Here is a 21,791-nt window from a genome sequence, read left to right as displayed (position 1 = left end):
GGGGAAATCATTTACAAGGAAACCTTAAAGGAAGGTGAAACATTTCCTTTTCATCCAACTTGGTTTAGATAATTTAGAATTGCAAAGATTATTTTATAAACTGCTAATACAAAACATGTATAAACACAGAGTGCTAAATAAGCAATACCCCTGTCAAAGCAAAACTGCAGACTAAGTCAATTTAAGTTTGTCTAATTTCAACAAAAATATTTCCATACAAGGCATATTTATTCCCCATTTAACAAGCATTCGGGTTTGCTGCTACGGGGAAAGAGATAAGTGTTTTATTTTTATTTTAATGGGACTATGGGATGAGATAAATCAAACTGCTAAATTTGATGAAAATATATCCACAAACAAACAACAGTTTTCACTTCCTCTATAGGAAGAACGTGGGAATTTAAAACTACAGATCGTAAAAAAATCCTCCATTACCTTTAATGCTACAACCAAAAAGGCCCAAGTAAATATATAATTTTTTTTAAGGGTCATTTAACTGTGAAGACTTATTGCGCCCATTCTTATATAAATGTGGTAGGAGTAAAAAAGCTTTGAACTGTGGTATGTTTTGCACTGTAATTCATTATAAAGCTTCACCTAAAGCTATTTATTGCAAAACCTTGATAAGGCTTGTATCTATCATCAAAAGCAAACAGCCCTGAATAAACATGCGGATGCGAGGCCATTGGATCAAAGTGATCTGTTAAAATTCTAAGTAAGTATTCCTTTGATACTAACATTATTAAAACTTTGCATGGAGTTCTCAATGTCCCGAACTTCTTTACTTTTAATCAATATTCGTGTTGTGTATTGGATACTTATCTAAACATGGTGATTTTTGATGCTACATTTTTCCAGGTGAATATTTTTATATCGCTTTCAAACCCTAACCATAGGTCACTTTACTTGTTCTATTTTGTTTAACATTTTTACTTTGTCCACCATACTATATGGCGAAAGTATTGTTTTCATCAAAATTTTCAATATGAGTTTTGACTGGATTTATGGACGGAAAAATGTAATCTTCTCAAAAATAGCCCTAACGATTTTGATAAAAATTTAGTATATTGTAGCCCTTTAAATTCTGAACCATAAGGTAGAACTCCCATTCTGGTAAAAATTACGGTTGAAAAGTTATTGTAAACTATGTAACTTTCCCATTAAAAAACCATAAATAACAAAAAAATTGATTTTAGGAAAAAAGCTGGTCATGATCAAAATTAATTTGTTGTGGTGCTTATAATTCTAAATAAAATTCTCATAGCTGTAACAATTATGGTTTAGATGTTATTGCAACTTTTGTAATTTTTGCCTTTACCTAAAATATCATAGTTTACTCCCATAGCTTGCCCGCGATAAACGTTGTTGAAAAGGTAATGGGAGAAAGTATGTATCAGAATGCTGAAACCGTTTATTTTATTTTTTGCACATACTTGTTGAATAAAAAAAAATAAAATTTTGCTTATGTTAAATGACACACTTGTGCTGAAAACTTCTTTTATGTATGTTGAAAACTAAAATTATGTTTTTGTGCTGACCACTACTATTATGTTGTGTTTTTCAAACTATTGTGTAATTATAAATGTGAACTTATAGTTGATTACGTTGAGAATGATTACATAAGACAACACTTGAGTAGCCTATAAAAATCCCTGTTTCAATAAAAATTATTTGAAAAAATTAACAACTAAATACATTTCATTATTATGTCAAACAATTTAATGGTAAAAAAAGTCTCTTATTATAAGGTAAAATTCTGTTATAAAGCACAGAAATTAATTTTGTTAGTGGATACATGGAAAACCAACGGATGACTTAGGGAACTGCTTTTACACCACTACAATATTTATGGAAAGGGAGAAACAAATGCGCTGCGGTCACTTGAGGTCGGGCAATGGTGTTTAGCAACTTTGAATGTAGGTAATAAATTTTGTGTAATTGTTCCCGCTCAGAAAATTATAATGGTATTATTGCCTTAGAGTTGTAAAGTTGAAAAGGTTAGTGCTTTGTTCTTTTACCTGATATCTATAAAATGGATGTACTCTTTAAAAGAATGTACTTCCTTTATCTTATCTTTTATACACTGTTTTTTATTCTATTACATTTAGTTTATTTTTTAGACGTATTCGGGATATGTAAAGACAAAGAAGGCGTGCTTAATTTATTGGACATTAAAATTCTGAAATCTAGCTAACAAAATTAGGAAAAATATCCTACAAAATCTACTGAGGTACCCAGACACAAAATGAAAGTGGGATTATGTGATGAAACTATTTACATGGTTCGGTAAGAAAACAGTAATCTGGACGCTAATTTACAACAATTATTTACAATTTTTTAAAAACTTATAAGTACTTAGGAACTAAGCTCGTTAGAGAGACTTTCAAAGAAGAGTGGCAACACTATTAAAATTTACCGTATGAGATTTAGGCTAGGTTAGGTCAGGTTATTAGGTTAGTTTGGGTCAGGCTAAGTCAGGTTAGGCTGGATTAGGTCAGCTTAGGTCAGGTCAGGTTAGGTTAGCTTAAGTCAGATCAGGTTGGGTTGGATGTGTTTAGGTTAGATTGGCTTAATTAAGGTTATAGGTTAGTTTACATCACCTTCATTTGCATAGGGTAAATTTTAATAAAGAGTCTTCTAAAGGCTCTTCTTGTAAAAACCCACATAAAATCCTATACAAAACGTTAATTTAAAATTGAAATTTAGTCCATCACCTCAACAATTTGTACTCATCACTTCCATTTCTCAGTCTTATGTTTGTTCGTGGATATCAGAGTTGGGTAGACGTCTCCAGAAACCTCTTGGAAGGAGGGTCAACCAATAGTCAATGTCACGAGCGAAGGTAGCAATAGTTGACTTTGGTGATGCAAGGACTCAGAGCGAAGCAAGCGAACAGAAGTATAATGGCTGCCACCAGCAAAAACACTGACCAAGATATCTTGCAGTTTCCTGTAAAATAAATTAGTATTCTTGTTAGCTAGATGATTTATCAAGTTATATAGGTTATATTATTCTAGTAATTATAGATTATATATTCTTCAGCATGTATGCAATTGTTACAACAATAGAACAAGGGTAGAGAATACATGATGTTAGAGTAAGATTGTTTAATGTAAGCTCGCCTGGTGAATGGAAGTTTCCAGGATTATGGTAGTTAAGTAAAGCAGTAGTAAAGTAGGTTGGTGACACTTACCCAATGTATACATGTGTACTGAAGGTCCACAACAGTCTCGCATCTCCTTGTTGTCCCAACCCAGTGGATAGACAATCAAACCACTTCCCACAAGCACACCTGGTGAACAGGGAAATCATTGTAATCTGGGATACATCAAGGGGTACAACAGTAAGATAGATTCGTGGATTCCGGTGACAAGTTAAACTCAACGAAACACTATTCACCGACGTTTTGTCCTCGATGCAGAGTGCCACCCTCATGGTCACTTACTAGATCACAAGTAGCCACACAGGGTTGAAGGTGTTGGAAAATGGTAAAAGGATGTGAAAAAGCAAGGCCACACAAGTCAAGTCACCCTGAGGGTGCCATTCTTCGAGACCAAAATGTCAATGTAGATTATATTTTTTTGCTACGCTAAAACACAGTTATTGCCCGAAGACCAGGAATCCAAAAATATGTGACCTTGGAAGTCTATTCAGTAAGAATAAAGCATTATGTTCATATTTGTCAATAGCTGACTGGGTAGTGTGGTGATTGTCTGCAAATCTGAGAGTTTGATTCCAGGTGGGATAAATTGTGGACCTAACGTAGATCTACTTCTTATTGGGCTTAATTTAAAGGCAAATTCTAGAACAAGGTTTAGTCTGGTTCCTTTACAAAACAGTTAAAAAATTCTAAATGGCATGGAAAATTCACAAATAGTAAAATGCCCTGAGAAGCAACTATGTCAAAAATATTGGCAAAAAGAAAACATCTACGTCTCCTTGAACGTTCAATAAATTTAATTTGAAAAAACTACAAGATTAAAGAAAAAAAAAAACAAAGTAAAAAACTTTAATTTCTCGTTTTGTGTTATCTACAATATGAAAGGAATCTGGGAGGATCAACAAGTGCATGGAATAATTAGGAAATTCCATCTGTAGAACAGTTTCGTTGCTGATTTGTCTAAACAGGTAAGTGTTGTTTGGCACACCTTTTATTTTAATTGTGAAAAAATGTTTAAAGTATGGACCTAAACCCATTGTATAACGACAACTTATAAAAACCTACAACCTGCAACGAGTTGTAAGCTACACGCCATTCTTGCAGTTGCAGAGTGGATGATGTAATCAAAACAGCATGCTGTAATAGCCATCACAGCCACTATTGTAGCCATCACACAACCCAGGAGTATCAACACTGTACTGGCCTGCCACCAACTGCTTGGAATGTCTCTCCATCTATAACACAACACAACAGACTGTAATACCTGTAGAAATAAATTTAAAAAAATAATTCTAAAACTAATGTACCTGTTGCTCGAATTCGAGCAATTGCTAAGTATTACAGGCGTTATTTTAAAACAAATAACAGTCATAATTTCTGATGACTTTAAAATATTCGATTAAAAGAAATATATTTCCATTTCCATTTCGTTTTGTCATGAGAGCCGAAGCCCCCTGACTGCATACCCGGTACCTATCCTTTAGGACATACCCGGGCCCCATGATGTAGGCCAAAGCTTACGCATCAACCTTTAGCACATCATGGGCAGATGACTTAAGGTCATCAGGCTCGCCGGCTGCCGAAGCAGACCCTTCGGAAGGAGGGTTGCCCCTCAATCCTAACCAGGGATTCCGGCTGCTTGTTTAAGCGTTACTCCACCTGGGTTCCACTAGGTCGAGACCTAGAGGTCCATGGTAGAGCGCCCCGACGCATTTAGTGCAAGCAACACTCGGGACCTATCTAATCCCTGACAGGCAGAACCCGCCATCAATAGCCAGGAGGAAGGGGACCGTCAGCACGCATTTACACCGCTGCCCGATCGAGGCCTTACCCATTGCTGGGAAACCAGAGATAACCAGAGCGATAGATCCCCAGATACCCCTGGCGGGCTCGGACCCAGCACCCGATCTACTTCGTTTGCCCGTCAGACCCAACATCACTGCCAGGCCATCAGGGTTTCCCAAAAGGAGGCAGGTATAGAAGTGGGACCCACCCGGATGAACCTATCCACCAGAGGTGGCGACACCCTTGACTCAATTGAGGTTCCGGGAAGAACCCCCCACACTCAAGATAACCATACCGTCCGTGCTCAGAGACAGGGATTGGTTTGCATAAGTACCTACAAACCGTTGCCCTCACACTGCGGAAAGTTACGTTGCCCTTGAGTGTCCCCGTGAGCTGCGGGTACTTGCCCGTTTTCACCTCCAGGAAAGGTTACTTCCAAAGTCGAGGATTTGCCCACTGAATGCTGGTCGCACACAACAAGCAGGCCGAAGCCCAAAGAACCACAGACACAGGTAGGTTAGAGATTATGATGTACTTCCATCTCTCCTAGAGCTAAACACCCCTCCATCCTGGATAAAGGAATGTCACTGGGACCCAATGCCCAGTCGTCCATGTCTGTGGCCTACTTGAAAATGCCGATACCAACACGGAGCATTTACCTCCCCTCTGGGGGCTAGGTATTTCACCTCCCAGGACGAGGCTACTTCCAAAGTCGAGGATATGCCTCACAAAATGTCAGTCGTACACTACAGGTAGGACTCAGTCACAACCACAAGCTACAGGCAGGTGAAAGATCTATGAACTTAATCAACACTAGCAGAGCTGAACACCCCACCACCCTGAATGGAGGGAATGTCACTGGGTACTCTCACTTTGGGAACAACCCAAAGAGGCTGGCTTGTCCAGTCGTCCATAGCTTGTGGTCTACCTGAAGTGCCGGTTCCAACACCGGGCAATTACCTCCCCTCTGGGAGAGCTAGGGTCCGCGTGGTCGCCCAGGCCACGAACCCACGCAAGCGTGGGCCCCCTGCGGTGGCCCATTATGTTAAAAGAAATATATTATGGAATTACTCAAGATGTACATAACAGATCGATATAATCAACATTTATTGTGTATAGTGTTTTCTACAAATAGCCTTACTCATAGCCGCATTAGGTTTCCAGACACATTTTGTGTCCAAAAGCCTAACAGCACGACTCCCTTCCCCATACCGCCTTGAGCGACAGGGATCCTTTGAGATTCGCTCTAAACCTTTCCTCTCTCATTCATGGGCAAGTTTTCAATCCTGTTTCTTTCTTAGTTTTATTTATTTATTTTTTTTTTATTTTAACGCCTGTATGTATTCCTGGGTTTTCCTATTACCCTAGCTACTTTTCTAAATGTCTCAATTGTTTCCTAATCACTCATCATGTTTTTTTCCCATCTCTAGACCTATATTATCCAAGACTTATTCCTGTTCTTTTGTATTTGTCTCCTGAAGTGAACAATTTATAAATATGTGACTCGTGGTTTTTATTTCTCCACATCTACTTACTTCCTCTTCCACCATGTGAAATCTTCACAAATTCGCCTTGAAATTTTCCATGTCCTGTTACAAACTGTGTTTTATAATGACCCATCTCCCAATCTTGTTCCAGTCTATTTCTGATGTTAGGTATACATCCATAAAACACTCTGCTCCCAACGCATTTGCCACTCATCTAATATCTCATCCTCTCTTCTGTTTTTGATGTAGTCCTCCCATGTGGAAAAAAATTTTCTGGGCCAGTAAAAAAATTTTCTGGCCCAGGTTCTGGGCACTTCCAAAATTGGCAAGAACTGGCCAGTACTGGCCAGAACCTGGGAAGTACTGGGCCAGAACCTGGGAAGTACTGGGCCAGAACCTGGGCAGTACTGGCCAGAACCTGGGCATTACTGGGCCAGAACCTGGGCAGTACTGGGCCAGAACCTGGGCAGTACTGGGCCAGAACCTGGGCAGTACTGGGCCAGAACCTGGGTAGTACTGGGCCAGAACCTGGGAAGGACTGGACCAGAACCTGGGCATTACTGGACCAGAACCTGGGCAGTACTGGGCCAGAACCTGGCCAATACTGGACCAGTATCTGGATCATACAGTAGTGAGAATTGAACCAATATGGAAGATGAATTAATAAGACACCTTTAGCAATAAACAATTTGTATTTGAAAATTACATATGCTAAAATACAAATTATGTTAACAAAAATCAAGGTTAGGTAATAAATTATTTTTTTGCAAAATTACAATAAAAGTTGTATGAAAAAGTAAAATCACCAAAAAGAATACTATTGATAATACCCTACAATACTAAATTTAATTTTATATTGAAAATGTAAAAAATTAAACAATCAAAATGTTCAATGAATCTAATTTGTCGGGGTTATAATTATTAATCAAATTAATAATGTCAGATTTATAGTATTAACACAATGGTCTTTAGAATATAAATGTAGTACAGTAGTTGTCATAAAGTTTTTTTTACCTGAAACAGACAAGTTACAACTATAAAAAATGGTGAGCTGATGTAAGTATATTTGTATCTCCAGAGCTCAGCTTGGCCTTTATGTTGGGTTGTCTTTAAGTTTGGGCTAATTCGCTTTCAATGTACATGTGCAGACTTGAACAACTCCATTATTTTTAATGTATAGCCGCATAAGCTGCGCAGTTCCTAATGCGGGCTAGGCTAGATTTATATTGAATAGAAATGAGATTGTACATATCTCAATAATCAAATTAAAACTTGATTTTGTAAAATAACCTGGCAATAGGCCTACACCATTTAGAATCAATATAGGACCTAATAGGTAATCTAGTTTTATCCCAATTCAGGTTAACTTAAGCGGCCATCTTAAAATTTTACTGTAATAGGCTACGTAACTTATATAAGTATAATGAAAAATCATTTCAAAGGCCATAAATAAAGTTAAATAGGTAGGCCTACTTAAATACTCAGTTATAGGGACTTAAAATAAAAAGACTAAAAAAAAAATGTTATAGCCTATCTTTCTTGTTACCGTACTTTTTTCATGTTGGCACTTCCAAGGGTGCAGTTCCGTAGAGAACCTACTATATTCTGTAGTTATATTGTATCGGATGAGTTTGCTTTCATGTAAATATCCATTGTAACAATTGTATCAATATTGTTGTTTCAAGAAGACTTTTTCCACACATTCTGCGGCGGTTAGGTTGTTTTAGTTTAGTTTATGATAGTAGCAATCAAAGTAAAATTGTTGGTAGGTATTAGAGTTGATATTACATTGGTTTGTTTAACAGATTACAATCACAAAGACATCAATTTGTAGGCCTATTCATATAGTTTTTTAATAAGTTTCATAAACTAAACTAGGTAGGTAACCTAACCTAAACGCCATAACTTACTGTAAACGAAAATCAATATTGAAATTCAATATTTATATCGATTGAAACATGTTAATCGATAGTTAGGCCTAAGTTATATCGAAGTAGACTATTTTAATATTTAATCCGTTAATGTAACCCATCATGGGTTCTCTGCCTTAGGCCTACCTTAGCACTTAAGCTAAGACCTATTTATCATATTATTTACATAATCAGGGCTAACTTAGTAGGCTTCTTATTATAAAATACAACAGCAAACATAACCAAACATCAAGTTAAGTTAAGTTAGTCCGGCCTAAGATAACTTACTTAACGAAACAATCTGTGAATAAAAATAGCCGCCCATTCAAATGAAAAACAATGTTTTTGTGTAGGCTCTAACTTATTCATTAGGTAGTTTTGCATTTTGATGTTTAAGCCTAAGTTACTTTTGATCTAGGCATAAGTTAAGTAGGCGGGTACAGTTTCTTAACTGGGCTATGCTAATATTGATTGAAACTATCGATTCGATTAGTAAGCCTTCATGCGATTTTTTCACCATCAGCAAGTTTGGTTGGTTAGGTTAGGTCATGATAGTTTAATTATAAAATAGGCCTAGATATATTTCAAAATCGATTATTAATCAATATTTTCCATTTGATAGTTTCAATCGGAAACTGTACCCAAATGTAGCCCCAAACGGAACCTACGCTGAACAAAAGTTAGGCTACCGGTACTAAAAATTGACTTAATTGCAATCGAATCTCATCATTAATTTACAAATCCAATCAAGGTTTGCTTTACTTGTAGGCCTAGTCATAGGCCTAGGCTATCAAGGCCTAAACTTACCGTACCGGTACACAATTTGTGAGATCAAATAATGAAGTAACATACTGACTAAATACTTCACAACTCCAAATTTAACACTTCAATGAGTAGAAAATCGTTAAAATTGGAACTAGGCCTAGGCTAGTTTATTTTGTTGCACTGAATAAGGTAGGCCTAAGTTAAAGTTTACCTAGGCCTATACTAGGTACTGGACACATAAAAACTAAACCTAACAGCCACCTCAACATTAAGGCATATTATGAGTTTAATGTGACAACTTAATAATATGACACTTATGCTAACCTGTGGTGCATTACTTACAACTTTTTGCTAAAATGAGGCCTGTGAACTCAGTTGTCTATAAACCTGATGGTTTGCCAAGTTCGACCTGATTCTTTGTCGATAATCCATTCTGATTCCACACGAATAGATATTTTTCACAGCAAATTAGGTAGAACGTTGTTCTACGATTAATATTAAGATATAACTAAGACAAGAACACCTTAGTTAGAAATTAACTGTTAATAAAGATGTCGAGACCAAAACTGAACTGACCAACTGACAGGTTGAGATTTGAGGTTAGTTAGTAACAACTCCGCTCCGCTCCGGCGTGCGTCACGTTGGATTGGATCGGATTTGATTTTGGAATGGAATGGAACTCGTACAAAAAAAAAATAGTTATCTTCGTCTTTGCTCTTCTCACTTCTGTCTTGTCCTCGTCTTAATTATTGTCCTCTTGTGTTAGATTTTTGTTGGCGATGCGTTGAGCTTAAAAAAACGTTAAATTGTGTATTCGTATTCATTGGTCAAAGGTCAAAGCCATTGCCAAACCCAAACCTTCAATTGGACTAACTGGACTGGATCCAAATCCAGAGAGGTTTAAAACCATGGTGGGGGGGGGGGGGAGCGAGTTCAAGTTGAGTCAATATTATTGATGGTAACAGTTTTTACCCTTGATAATTATCTAAACATGTAGGCCTATAAATTTTGTCTTGCTTTAAACTTAATTTTTCAATAAATATAGGTTTAACTAATTGACTAGTTTTTACTTCAAATATCTGCATTTTATTACCTTAACCTCGGTTCCTTTATTTACATACTGTACTCTGTCAAGATTGATTATTGGTCTAGAATCTACAAGTACTAGCCAGTTACTGGTAAGTTCTGGCCAGTACTGGCAAGTTCTGGCCAGTACGGGTGAGTTCTGGCCAGTACTGGTGAGTTCTGGCCAGTACTGGCCGGTTCTGGTCCAGGTTCTAACCAGTACTGGCCAGGACCTGGACATTACTGGCCAGGACCTGGACATTACTGGCCAGAACCTGGACATTACTGGCCAGAACCTGGACATTACTGGCCAGAACCTGGGAAGTACTGGCCAGAACCTGGGCAGTACTGGCCAGAACCTGGGAAGTACTGGGCCAGAACCTGGGCAGTACTGGCCAGAACCTGGGCAGTACTGGCCAGAACCTGGGCAGTACTGGACAGAACCTGGGTATTACTGGCCAGTACTGTAGCCGTACTGGCCAGTACTGTACCAGTACTGGCCAGAACCTGGGCCAGAATTAGATTTCTACATGGGCTACCCGCCTCCTCGTGTTCAAAAATCCACAGCTTATGCAGCGATTATCCAACAGTCCTAAACTGAATGTGAAATCTTCAGGCGGCTGTTGGAGAGCACACTTAAACCCAACATGGAAGGGTGCTTGCTATGTATTCGACTATCAACGACAATAGTGGTATTATTTGCATTTCGTTCTCGTCTACGAGTTAAAGTTCGTCGGTCAACGTCTTAGTCTCCATTATGTTGAACGTTTTTTTGATATGTTTTTATTTTGTGCAAAATTTTAGTATAACCAGCTGTTTCAAATATTAGTTTCAATTTCAAAGTATTCATCTGTTCAAATGAAAACAAACATTTTCTCCATAAGAATAACATGGGAACTTTGAAGGCCACTGGGGCAGAGCCCTGATGGAATTCCAAAGTTATTTTGTTTGATGGCAAAACTACATGCTAAGACCTCTCTAACGACACCTTAGACATGGTGATCGGTAGCTGCACCACTCCAAAACAATTATGACAAAAATATGCCTAGCGTAAAAAATTCAAGTACAGCCTGCTGTTACTGCAAATGTCATGTCAATAAATCATTTGCTCTTACTGTAATTATGATTTCCAGGCTATTTTCATAGTACATTATCTTTCATCCAGGCAATATAGTTCTTTAACACAAAATCAAGAAAAATATTTTTTAACATATAGGTAAAAACAAAATTGAGTTTTATATTATTCTACATTTAATTTCATTTGGTAAATGAATAGACTGTAATGTAATAAAATAATAACTATGTTTAATTTATTGTTTCCACTTAAAGTCATGTAGAACAATAAATTAATCTGTTATGTGACAAGATATTGTACCTGGAATATCTGGCACACTGCATCACGATCTCAACTGCACCTTGGGGAGTAACCATGCGGGGGTAGTTGCAGCGACGGAAGCTGTTGAAGTATGCATCCACCCTCCCCAGTATTCTACCCTATAACACGTAACCAGCTTTAGCAACTGTATTGAAGCTGTTGAAGTATGCATCCACCCTCCCCAGTATTCTACCCTATAACACGTAACCAGCTTTAGCAACTGTATTGAAGCTGTTGAAGTATGCATCCACCCTCCCCAGTATTCTACCCTCTATAACACGTAACCAGCTTTAGCAACTGTATTGAAGCTGTTGAAGTATGCATCCACCCTCCCCAGTATTCTACCCTATAACACGTAACCAGCTTTAGCAACTGTATTGAAGCTGTTGAAGTATGCATCCACCCTCCCTGTTGATGATGACACTTGGACACTGTTACCTAGGATAGATATCGATTTCGAGATAGTTGATATACTCCAGTGCCATTAACGCTACAAAGGAACCTGTTATTTGGAATGATGATACTACTTTGACACAGTTACCTATTCTATATTGACATAGTTGATATACTCCAATGCCATTAACGTTACAAAGGAACCTGTTATTTGGCATGATGCTACTTTGACACAGTTACCTAGGCTATAAATATAGACATAGTTGATATACTCCAGTGCCATTAACGCTACAAAGGAACCTGTTATTTGGAATGATGATACTTTGACACAGTTACCTATTCTATATTGATATAGTTGATATACTCCAATGCCATTATAACGTTACAAAGGAACATGTTATTTGGCATGATGCTACTTTGACACAGTTACTTAGGCTATAAATATAGACATAGTTGATATACTCCAGTGCCAGTATCGTTACAAAGGAATCTGTTATTTATTGGTATGATAATACTTTTACACAGTTACCTAAGACAGATATCGACATAGTTGATACTCCAGTGTTTTTACGAAAGAACCTGTTATTTGGATTGGTGATACTTTAAAACTGTTACCTTAGGATAGATATCGACATAGTTGATATACTTCAGTGTTATTACAAAGGAACCTGTTATTTGGCACTTTGCCACTCTTAGTTCATCAAGACCACCCTTCTCGTTATGATCTCATAAATAATGAAAACGATCTTGTTTTCCACAACCAGATTTCTCCGATTTTACATTTATATCTAACCAGTTAGGCCTACATTAATTACTTGTCAAATATAATTCCTACCAACAGCCACACTACCGATAAACCATTTTTCCTGCAATGGGAAAAAGTTCACTGAACTGTTTGAAGAGTTAATACAGTATTATTCGTTTACTATCCGATACAATAACATTGGTTTCCAAGAATATCAATGAACCTAATACAAACCATATTATGAAACTAATGGAGACAATGTACGTACAACGCAACCAAATGGCTCTCAGTCCACCTTGAGCTGTAGGATGCACTTATCAATTGGTGATAATTTATCATAAAAAATATTATATTCTCTGTACTTGAATAATTCCTTCACTATAATAGTTCTTCCCTGTTCTTCTTTTAGTGGTACTACTATAGCCTAAGTGTATTGTGTTCTACTTATTTATTGCAAAATGTAATAACTTACCTGTACCCAGAAGGGAAGATAGAAGCCAGAACAAGCCAAGATTGCCGCTGCTAATGAAAGCAGAGCCCAGAAGTACCCTGGTCCTGTTAACGTCCCCATCCTATCACACTTAGAAATAAGTAAGAAACATCTTCGACTTACTACAAAATTACAACTTATCCAAATTTATGTCGCGATGCTATTTTGTATTTACATAAAGGTAACATTATTTCAACCATAGGACGAATTTCATATGAATGTTGTTTACAATTGACTTTCACATATATGTAAGGAAACAGCCTTAGCAACAAAGGTACACAAGGCTCACCAATTTAACACTCATTTTTTCATTAATAGCTTAAATTTTTTTCGAGTTGCATTTCAATCTCATTCATTACATAAATGGAATGAAATAAACCAACAGATAGTAAGGGTAACCGTGTGTTATTAGAGCACTCGCAATCTTTTACAAAATAAATAAATTGCACACGTTCAGAAAAATTAGGTCCAAACACAATCGAATGAATAAAGTAAGTATTCTGTTATTAGTTTTTGTAGTGGTTGTTCATAAGGCATTTTTAACATTAAAATTATCCGTACAAAGCCGTTGGGCTTCTGGAAAATAAACCAATAGGTGACTCGGTGCAGTAAAACAATTAACTGTATATTGATAGATATAAGTGGCAACACCAGTGCTTTCGACGAAGCCACTGGCTGAGCCTCCGACTCACCGACTTAGCCACCGACTGAGCAACCGACTTAGCCACCGACTTAGCCACCGACTTAGCCACTAACTTTGCCACCGACTGAGCAACCGACTTAGCCACTGACTTAGCTACCAACTGAGCATCGGCTTAGCCACCAACTTAGCCACCAACTGAGCATCGACTTAGCCACTGACTTAGCCACCAACTGAGCATCGACTTAGCCACTGACTTAGCTACCAACTGAGCATCGACTTAGCCACTGACTTAGCCACCAACTGAGCATCGACTTAGCCACTGACTTAGCCACCAACTGAGCATCGACTTAGCCACTGACTTAGCCACCGACCAACAGCCCACGTCCTCCATGTTTGAAACACGTTGAACACAATAATATTCTTCGTATTGAAATATTAAAACATTTTTTTTGTACGAAAGTACTAAACTAAATATACAACAATCACAATGTGAAATCAATAAAAAACGTTTTTGAAGAAAATCTTGGTGTGTAATAGCACAAACAAGTTTAATTACCAAATGTAATACATAATGGTAAAGTGATTGCGGTGCGGTTTTAATCAATCAGTGAAGGTAAAAAGTGATTACACCCACACGAGGACGTCAAAGAGTGGCACAGCAGTGAAATTAACATTACTGCCAAAGCACTAAAGCAGAGGGTAGTAGGATTAATTCTATTTTCAGCCACAGCTGTAATAGTGGGTTTGCTGGGTTATGATTATCTTGGGAGTTTTATGTGTGCATCTGTATGTATTAGTTTTATATACTAGTTTTTACTCGTAGATAGTGTGAGAATAATAATTTGGATTATTTCAATCTTTCACCCATTACATTAGGGATGTTGTTAGGTAATTGTTATGCACTACTTTACATTAAATAAAACTTGCTAAAATAAATTTTCTGTTTCTTAATCTCTACATTGAAAGTTGGTCGAAGCCTAATCTCAACTACCTTTTGGACAGCGAGCTGGTCTGGTGGTAAAGCACGGGACTTCGGTCCCTGAGATCCTGAGTTCAAATCCCGCAATTTACCAATGGGTTACATCTAAATGATACGGTAATGCCGCAACCTAGGCCTAGCCTGAAATTTGAAAAACGATCTTGGGATCGGATAGAATCTAGTAGAAAAATATCAACCAACTTCTGAATGGAGAAGATATTACCTAAGTATTGTGCTCGAAATTTTATAGAAGGTTTGATTTTGTAGTTAGAAACATTATATGTTAAGCTGTTGCTCATACGAAGCTAATTGAACAAATATCCAAGCACCTTTAAAGTTAAAGTTTTGATTTCTTAACTTTTAACTGCAATTCCAAGACGTTGATGCAGTAAAAATAACAAAAAATAGATAGACGGATTCTGAAACACCAGACCATGACGTTACCACAAAACTAAAATTGGTGAATGTCGGTATTTGAACCTTGACCACCATATCAGAAGTGGCGCTCTCATCAATGATAGCTGCATCCCAACTTCTGAAAATTATAGTCTGTAGTCTGTATGATTGAACCTGTCCCCTGACCCTCTGTCTACCTGTGACTATCCCAGCCTTAAACCATTTCCCAGTCCCTAGGTTGACTGTTATCTGGTCAAGAGATATGTTCCATCATACAGACTATAATGTCACGCATTGACTATAGCCGTTGGTTTGCGTAGGAGAGAGATGGAGCTATACAACACAAGTTATGCGGCAAAAATCCGCATTGGAGCGCCAGTGAGCGATAATTGAGTTCCATACCGATATATTGGCAGACGTTATGATGCCAATAAACTACTTCCACTGGAGTTATTGTGTTCCAAAAACAATTCTTACAACAAATTCGAAATCTTTATACCAAATTAGTAAATATATAGAACGGTCTAACTTTAGTGGGAATATTTTTTCAAATAGGCTAATTATAAAATAATATTTTATTTAATGGTGGCGAGAATAAATGATAGACATTGCAAATGCCGTTTCCCCCTTTAATTGGGTTAAGAAAATATCCTCAATAATTTATCTGATTGGAAAATCATTGTAGTATGTTGTGTGGTTTTGTGTAGAAAGTGTTTTTTCCTATTATAGTTCATTATTTTATTTAGAAAATTAGTGATTTTGTTCAGCGTAATGTATTAGTACGGGGGAGCGAGCTGGTGTAGTGGTTAGAGCGCAGGACTTCAGTCCCTGAGGTCCCGGGTTCGAATTTCACCAAATCACCAATGGATTTCATCTAAGTGACAATGCCGCAAATCCTAGGTCTAGCCTGAAATGTAAAAAGCAATCCCGGGCTCGTGGCTAGCGTCCTAGGACAAAAAATGTATAAGTACATATAATTATCACAGCTTATTTTGATTTGATTTGGTTTGTACTGTATGTATGTTTTAGGATGAAAAAATAGCATTTTCGAAAACTGGCATTTCATACAAATATACATAATAAGGGTTGAAAATTAATGTAAAAAACTAACATTATATTTCCGAACAATACTGTATCCATCGATAATAATGTATGTTAAGAAGATAGCACGCTTTGCTGGTCTTTTAGCGAATTTCCCTATAGGGAAGTAGCTATTACCGTAGGTCTCATGGTAACACTTAGGCCCGGGACCGATTTACTTTTTCATTTTGATGTCCCCAGAGGCCAAAAACACCATTCGTTCAAATTTTTATATATGTATATATATATATATATATATATATATATATGTCCGTGAACACGATAACTTAAGTAATTTTTATCCGATTTTGATGAAATTTGGTTTAAAGGTGTAAGGCGGGATAAACTTGAATGAGTTCGCGATCCAGCATGATCGGACCATGGGAACAGGGTTTTATGGGGGGTTTTATGGGGTAAAAATTGGTTTTTCTCACTTTTGACCCTCAAAACACAAAATTTCCCAATTTTCCTCTAAACCTTCTTAAAGAGCTTAAAAAAACAAACAATTCAGTATATCAAAGTGTTTTTGTACGGTTATTGGTTACGGAGAAAACTAAAAAATTGGTCAATTTAAAATTCCCATGTTATTCTTATGGAGAATATTATAAAATGTTGTAGTTTGCTTGTTTATGGATATCTTTTGATCAAACTTGGCAAATATATTCATTTTATACTAAGCAATAATTATTTTACTTAAAACACACACTTTATTAGTTTCCTTGTAGCAGCAAACCTAGGTACTCGTTAAACCTAATGTTATTTAAATAGATCAATTGAAAATTAATTCAGCCAAATGGAAATTCGCTAAGACAGCAGGTTTGCTGCGGCGGGGGTATTTTATACCATGGCCAGCTTATCTTGGGTATGAAATTATATTTAATATTTATCAATTGATGCTAAAAGTAAAAAAGAATGTACTTAAACATAAATAAATGGCTATCAAAAAGGTTGTAAATAAATAAAGTTATATTTGCAAACCATTTAATACACAACTAAAATAAATTATGGAATTTTAACATAGATCAGCAGTATTTATAAAATGAGAAATTGTTAATGAGCTATCTCCAGTTTTTATTCATAAAAATGTTCTTTGACTTAAAAAAAGAAGAAACTGCCAACCTTTGTACAAAGTGGATGCCAAACCACTACACTTCTCAGCTATTTAAATATTTACTGTAGCAAAATACACCCTTTTAAAGGTCATACGCTGCCTCTAAAATGTCAGCAAACAGTATAATTTTAATTTGATTATATTCCTAGCTATGTACAGATATTAATATAATAATAATAACTAACGCGTTGGTCTGACTATAATTGTATTGTTACTTCTGAAACAAAATTTAAAGTGGCTTATATTTTCCTTGTAAATAAAGAATACAGATGGATTAACGAAACATGAAAATATGCAAATTTTAATGTGATAAACCGAACGTTGTCAACATTTATCTCGTTTTGTGCATGATGTTTAAATTATCAAACAAAATTAGCATATTTTCTCGTTTTATCAACGCATCTCTGTTTTTATATTTCCAAGACAAAATTATATATTATTAAGAAATATTAATAACGTGTTATGAATAAAATGTACTATTATTTAACCGTTAAATATTATGCATATCCTTTAATTTGGTAAAATCATAAAATTTCTGCACTAACGTTATATATTTAAATTAAATCATCAAAAAGTTACACACTAAAAAGACAGCTTTAATACTGTATTTCATAAAAAAATATTTGAATCAATAACGCGTAACATTTCAAAACTGTACTCACAGACTTCTCGTAACGAAAATAACACTTTACAACACAGGCGGCATTCCTAACGGTGGCCGGGGGAGGACTGAGAAATTTAGAAGCACCACTAAGGTGGAATGGGGGTTGAAGGGGGTGGATTAGGGGGTGAAAATCACCTGATAACCCCCTCCCCCATCTTGGCTACCCGCAGTCCTCTCCAACTCGTGCTGACACTTTTGGGACCCCAATATTTAACTTTGATATAGTGTAGAGTTTATTTAACACCCCTGGGCTACGGCCAACACTACAATACATCATCAGTTGTCGATTAGATTGGGGAAATCTAGTTTTGTACACTAATTTTAGTTAACTTTTTGTAGATGTATGCGGCTGTAGCATTTTGTAAAGTGTTACGAACGTTTTAAGGGATATTGGGGCAAAAATATGTTAATATTACAGGAATCAAACGCATTCCTCACCTAAGTATGATACGCTATAGCTGGGCTAACACACCGTTTTTAACGTACTTTAAAATTGTTTGAGTAAGGAAATTTTAATTAAATAATGGTAGATTTTAATCAAGAAAGATTTTTGAAAATAATACTGTAAATTATTTACAGTAGTCCTTAGGAAAGTTAGCTTGGTAACAATGTTATAAGCTGGTTTGAGAAAGTACTGTTTAATGCTGCATATGGAAGATGTTATAACTATATGCCAAAGAACATTACTTGTATTTTGGGAAAGAAATAAGTAAACAGTAAAACCTTGTACAAAAAATGAAGATAATTATTTTAGCTAAATTTAAATTTTACCTTCGTTAGCCAGCTCCTGATTTGGTATCAACTTGTTACGGCCGTTTCAGCATCACTGTGCCATCGTCGGACTGTTCAGCCAAAAGGCGTCGTTAAAACACAAAAACATATTTACACGAAACACACACATATTTGTCAAAACGGGGTTTTAAAAAACAGGCCTGTTGAGGATAGTACATTCCCGCACTCAAGCAAGTAGCTGCCCAAGTGCCCAGTCAGCTACTTGCTCGAGTGCGGGAATGTACTATCCTCAACAGGCCTATTTTTTAAAACCCCGTTTTGACAAATATGTGTGTGTTTCGTGTAAATATGTTTTTGTTTTTTAACGACGTCTTTTGGCTGAACAGTCCGACGATGGCACATTGATGCTGAAACGGCCGTAACAAGTTGATAACAAATCAGGAGCTGGCTGACGAAGGTAACATTTCAATTTAGTTATAGAACCAGCTCAGGGGCTAGAAAATATGGATTATAATTATTTTAGATCGAATTTTTCTATCTACACTGTTAATTTCAGGAATTACAATACAATAAACGTTAAGAATTCACCTAGCCTAATTTAAACATCTTGGCCAGTAAAAGGAAGGGTTTAAAACTTTGATACGGAGTTAAATTATTGATATTGATTATTGAAACCATATAGTAAAAATTTACAGTAAGTAGGGGTTATACTCTAAGGATTTATAATACTACTAAATTTCTTTAAAATTTTGATAATTTATTAAAAACCCTATTTATAATATCGCCATTTTCGAAATTATAAATCAGAAAACCAATATAGAACAATAACAAAGAATTTTGGAAAATATTCATTTAGAAGAAAAAAAAATTAAAATTTATGAGCAGCTTAATACCGGGTATTGATCGGTATGAAACAGTTTTACATAAGTGAAAATATCTATTACACTAACACATTTTTCTTTACCTCAACAGAAATGTTATACCACAAAATTCATCAGTTCCGATAGCGTTGCTGTTTATTGAAACAACACTATGTATTATATTTTACTTTGAAATAAGTAAATTGACAAAGGAATCTAATAAAACATTTATTTAAAAACACACATCATCCCGGAGGATTGTTTATTGATTCATTTGTCGTTTATAATGCAAGCATTAAATTTGTTTACGCATTCTAATCAGCTGTTGATTAAAACCAATGCGATTTCTGCAACTGTTTATGCAAAAGGGATTTAACATACAAAATTAACAAATGTTACGCAAACTTTTTGAATAAATACCTGACTTTCTGTTATGGAATACTAGCAGAGTACCCGTCCTTCGTACGGGGTTGTAATATAAGTATGAAATACTTATTGTAGTTATGGGAGAGGACACGGTTTGAGAAAATTTGGTTCTTTCAATTAACATAACGATAATGTTCTACCACTTCACCTAAGCCATAGAAAAAAGTAAAGTGCTCATTGTGTACCACAGCTTTTTGTTGCTAGTTGGTTAGAATCTGTAGTCATAAATGCAAAAAATAATAGTGCTGAACCCGGTTGGTAAACCTTATAACCTTTTAATGCTATTTATATCATAGAACCAACTTGTGCAGTTGAAACAGCTGACAAAATGCTTTAATTCCTTTGAAATAAGAATACTCAACATGGGAAACTACAGAGCCACTGGGGTGAAGTCCGAAAGGATTTTTGAGAATATTTTGAGAAAATGATTTTGGAGAATATGTCTCCAAATTTCAACCCTGTCGGTTTAGTATTTTTAGCGTTTACTTGTCACAAACATCCACACATCCAAACTTTCTCACTTTTAATATTAGTAGGATATTGACATGAAACCCTCTAGTAAGTTGTACTAATATGTTTTAAACTTTTGACCAATCAGCTACATAAATATTTGGTAGGTTTCCTAACTATGTTACTGATTAACATTTGTCTCACTGTAAAGAGAAAATAATGTAAAAACACGCAGTAAAAACTTCTTTACTGTACATGAAACATGTTTAAACAATTGTTTGCCTTACGTATATTCAAAGTCTATATTTTAGCGAATTGGCCCTAAAAAGCAGCACACAATAAACTCTAACTTAAAGCGTAAACAATGTATTAGATATTGGATAGATTGACCCTAACACAGTAAGCAGGCTGCTCATTGCTCAACCAATTGTAAAATCTAAAGCTTGTTTGGCGTGTGTGTCATGTACAACAACGCTTTTTAATTTAGATTCGCTTCTCTTAATTTATGGTAAAATTTACAAGGTTCTTAGTTCTTACGTACGCATTATATATCGATCATAAACATTTTTCGCCATTTGGCATAAAAAAGGGGTTTTAATAAATGCGTTGCTGGTCTAAGTCCCTGGAGTAGAAACCAGCTGTCCCAAGCTCAGTTGTAAACATCGGTTGTAAGAAATCGAATGGATCGAAATGTATCGTATGTTTCAATTGATTGGAGCTTATTGTTGCATTCTTGTCAACAGTTCGACATATTGATGGTGTAATGTACACTAACACAATCGTAATAGACTAGACCGAATCACTTACTAAACAGCGGTTTGTTTCCATTAGCAAAATTGAAATCAAGTTAAAAGTCGTTTTGAGAGCTTATCTTTACATGTAAAGTAGCTTCATTTTCTATCTAAGTATGTCGAATAATTTTGCAATATTATGAAAAATATAGTTTATCACACGGAAAAAAGGTATCTTTTCAACCCTCGCTCATTTTCTGACCTCGGCTTTGCCTTAATCGTAAAACTTAAGCTCGAGTCAGAAAAGTCACTTTACGCCCTAGTGATGAAATATAATATTAAGGGTTGATTTTCGTAGATGTGATAAAGCTGGATTAAGGGATGGTTCGGATTATAGAGATTATACATTTTAGCATCCGAATCTAGCTATATACGGTTTATAAGGGTAATTTAAGGTAATGTGGTTGATCTGTTAAATACATAAATAAAATTAATTTATTCATCATTATAAGTTATTAAACGTGTTTTATTATTAAAGCGTTCG

General features: G+C 36.0%; 1 protein-coding gene and 1 long non-coding RNA gene across 3 annotated transcripts; both read right to left on the bottom strand.

The window, feature by feature from the left end:
- Positions 1–1,682: 1,682 nt before the first annotated feature.
- Positions 1,683–18,097, bottom strand: LOC128987413 (LHFPL tetraspan subfamily member 6 protein-like). 2 transcript variants are annotated; one of them, XM_054408246.1, is made up of 6 exons: positions 18,047–18,097; positions 13,158–13,257; positions 11,548–11,666; positions 4,229–4,395; positions 3,194–3,292; positions 1,683–2,949 (listed from the first exon to the last, which is right to left on the bottom strand). In XM_054408246.1, exons 2-6 carry the CDS (start codon positions 13,254–13,256, stop codon positions 2,831–2,833), a joined length of 603 nt encoding a protein of 200 aa, XP_054264221.1. In that variant the 5' UTR covers position 13,257; positions 18,047–18,097; the 3' UTR covers positions 1,683–2,830. The 2 variants fall into 2 exon arrangements, with proteins under 2 accessions (XP_054264221.1, XP_054264222.1); XM_054408247.1 differs by lacking the exon at positions 18,047–18,097 and having other exon boundaries at positions 13,158–13,362.
- Positions 7,106–9,985, bottom strand: LOC128987415 (uncharacterized). The gene is made up of 2 exons (XR_008490237.1): positions 9,450–9,985; positions 7,106–7,446 (listed from the first exon to the last, which is right to left on the bottom strand). It is a non-coding gene; the product is annotated as an uncharacterized LOC128987415 (long non-coding RNA).
- Positions 18,098–21,791: the final 3,694 nt, after the last annotated feature.

This window comes from Macrosteles quadrilineatus, unplaced genomic scaffold (genome assembly GCF_028750875.1).
Source record: "Macrosteles quadrilineatus isolate MER2022 unplaced genomic scaffold, UCM_ALF_1.0 Scaffold_2__2_contigs__length_208266976, whole genome shotgun sequence".
Taxonomy (NCBI): Eukaryota; Metazoa; Arthropoda; class Insecta; order Hemiptera; family Cicadellidae; genus Macrosteles; species Macrosteles quadrilineatus.
The sequence above is the reverse complement of the archived record's forward strand: the minus strand, read 5'-3'. Positions and strand labels throughout refer to the sequence as shown.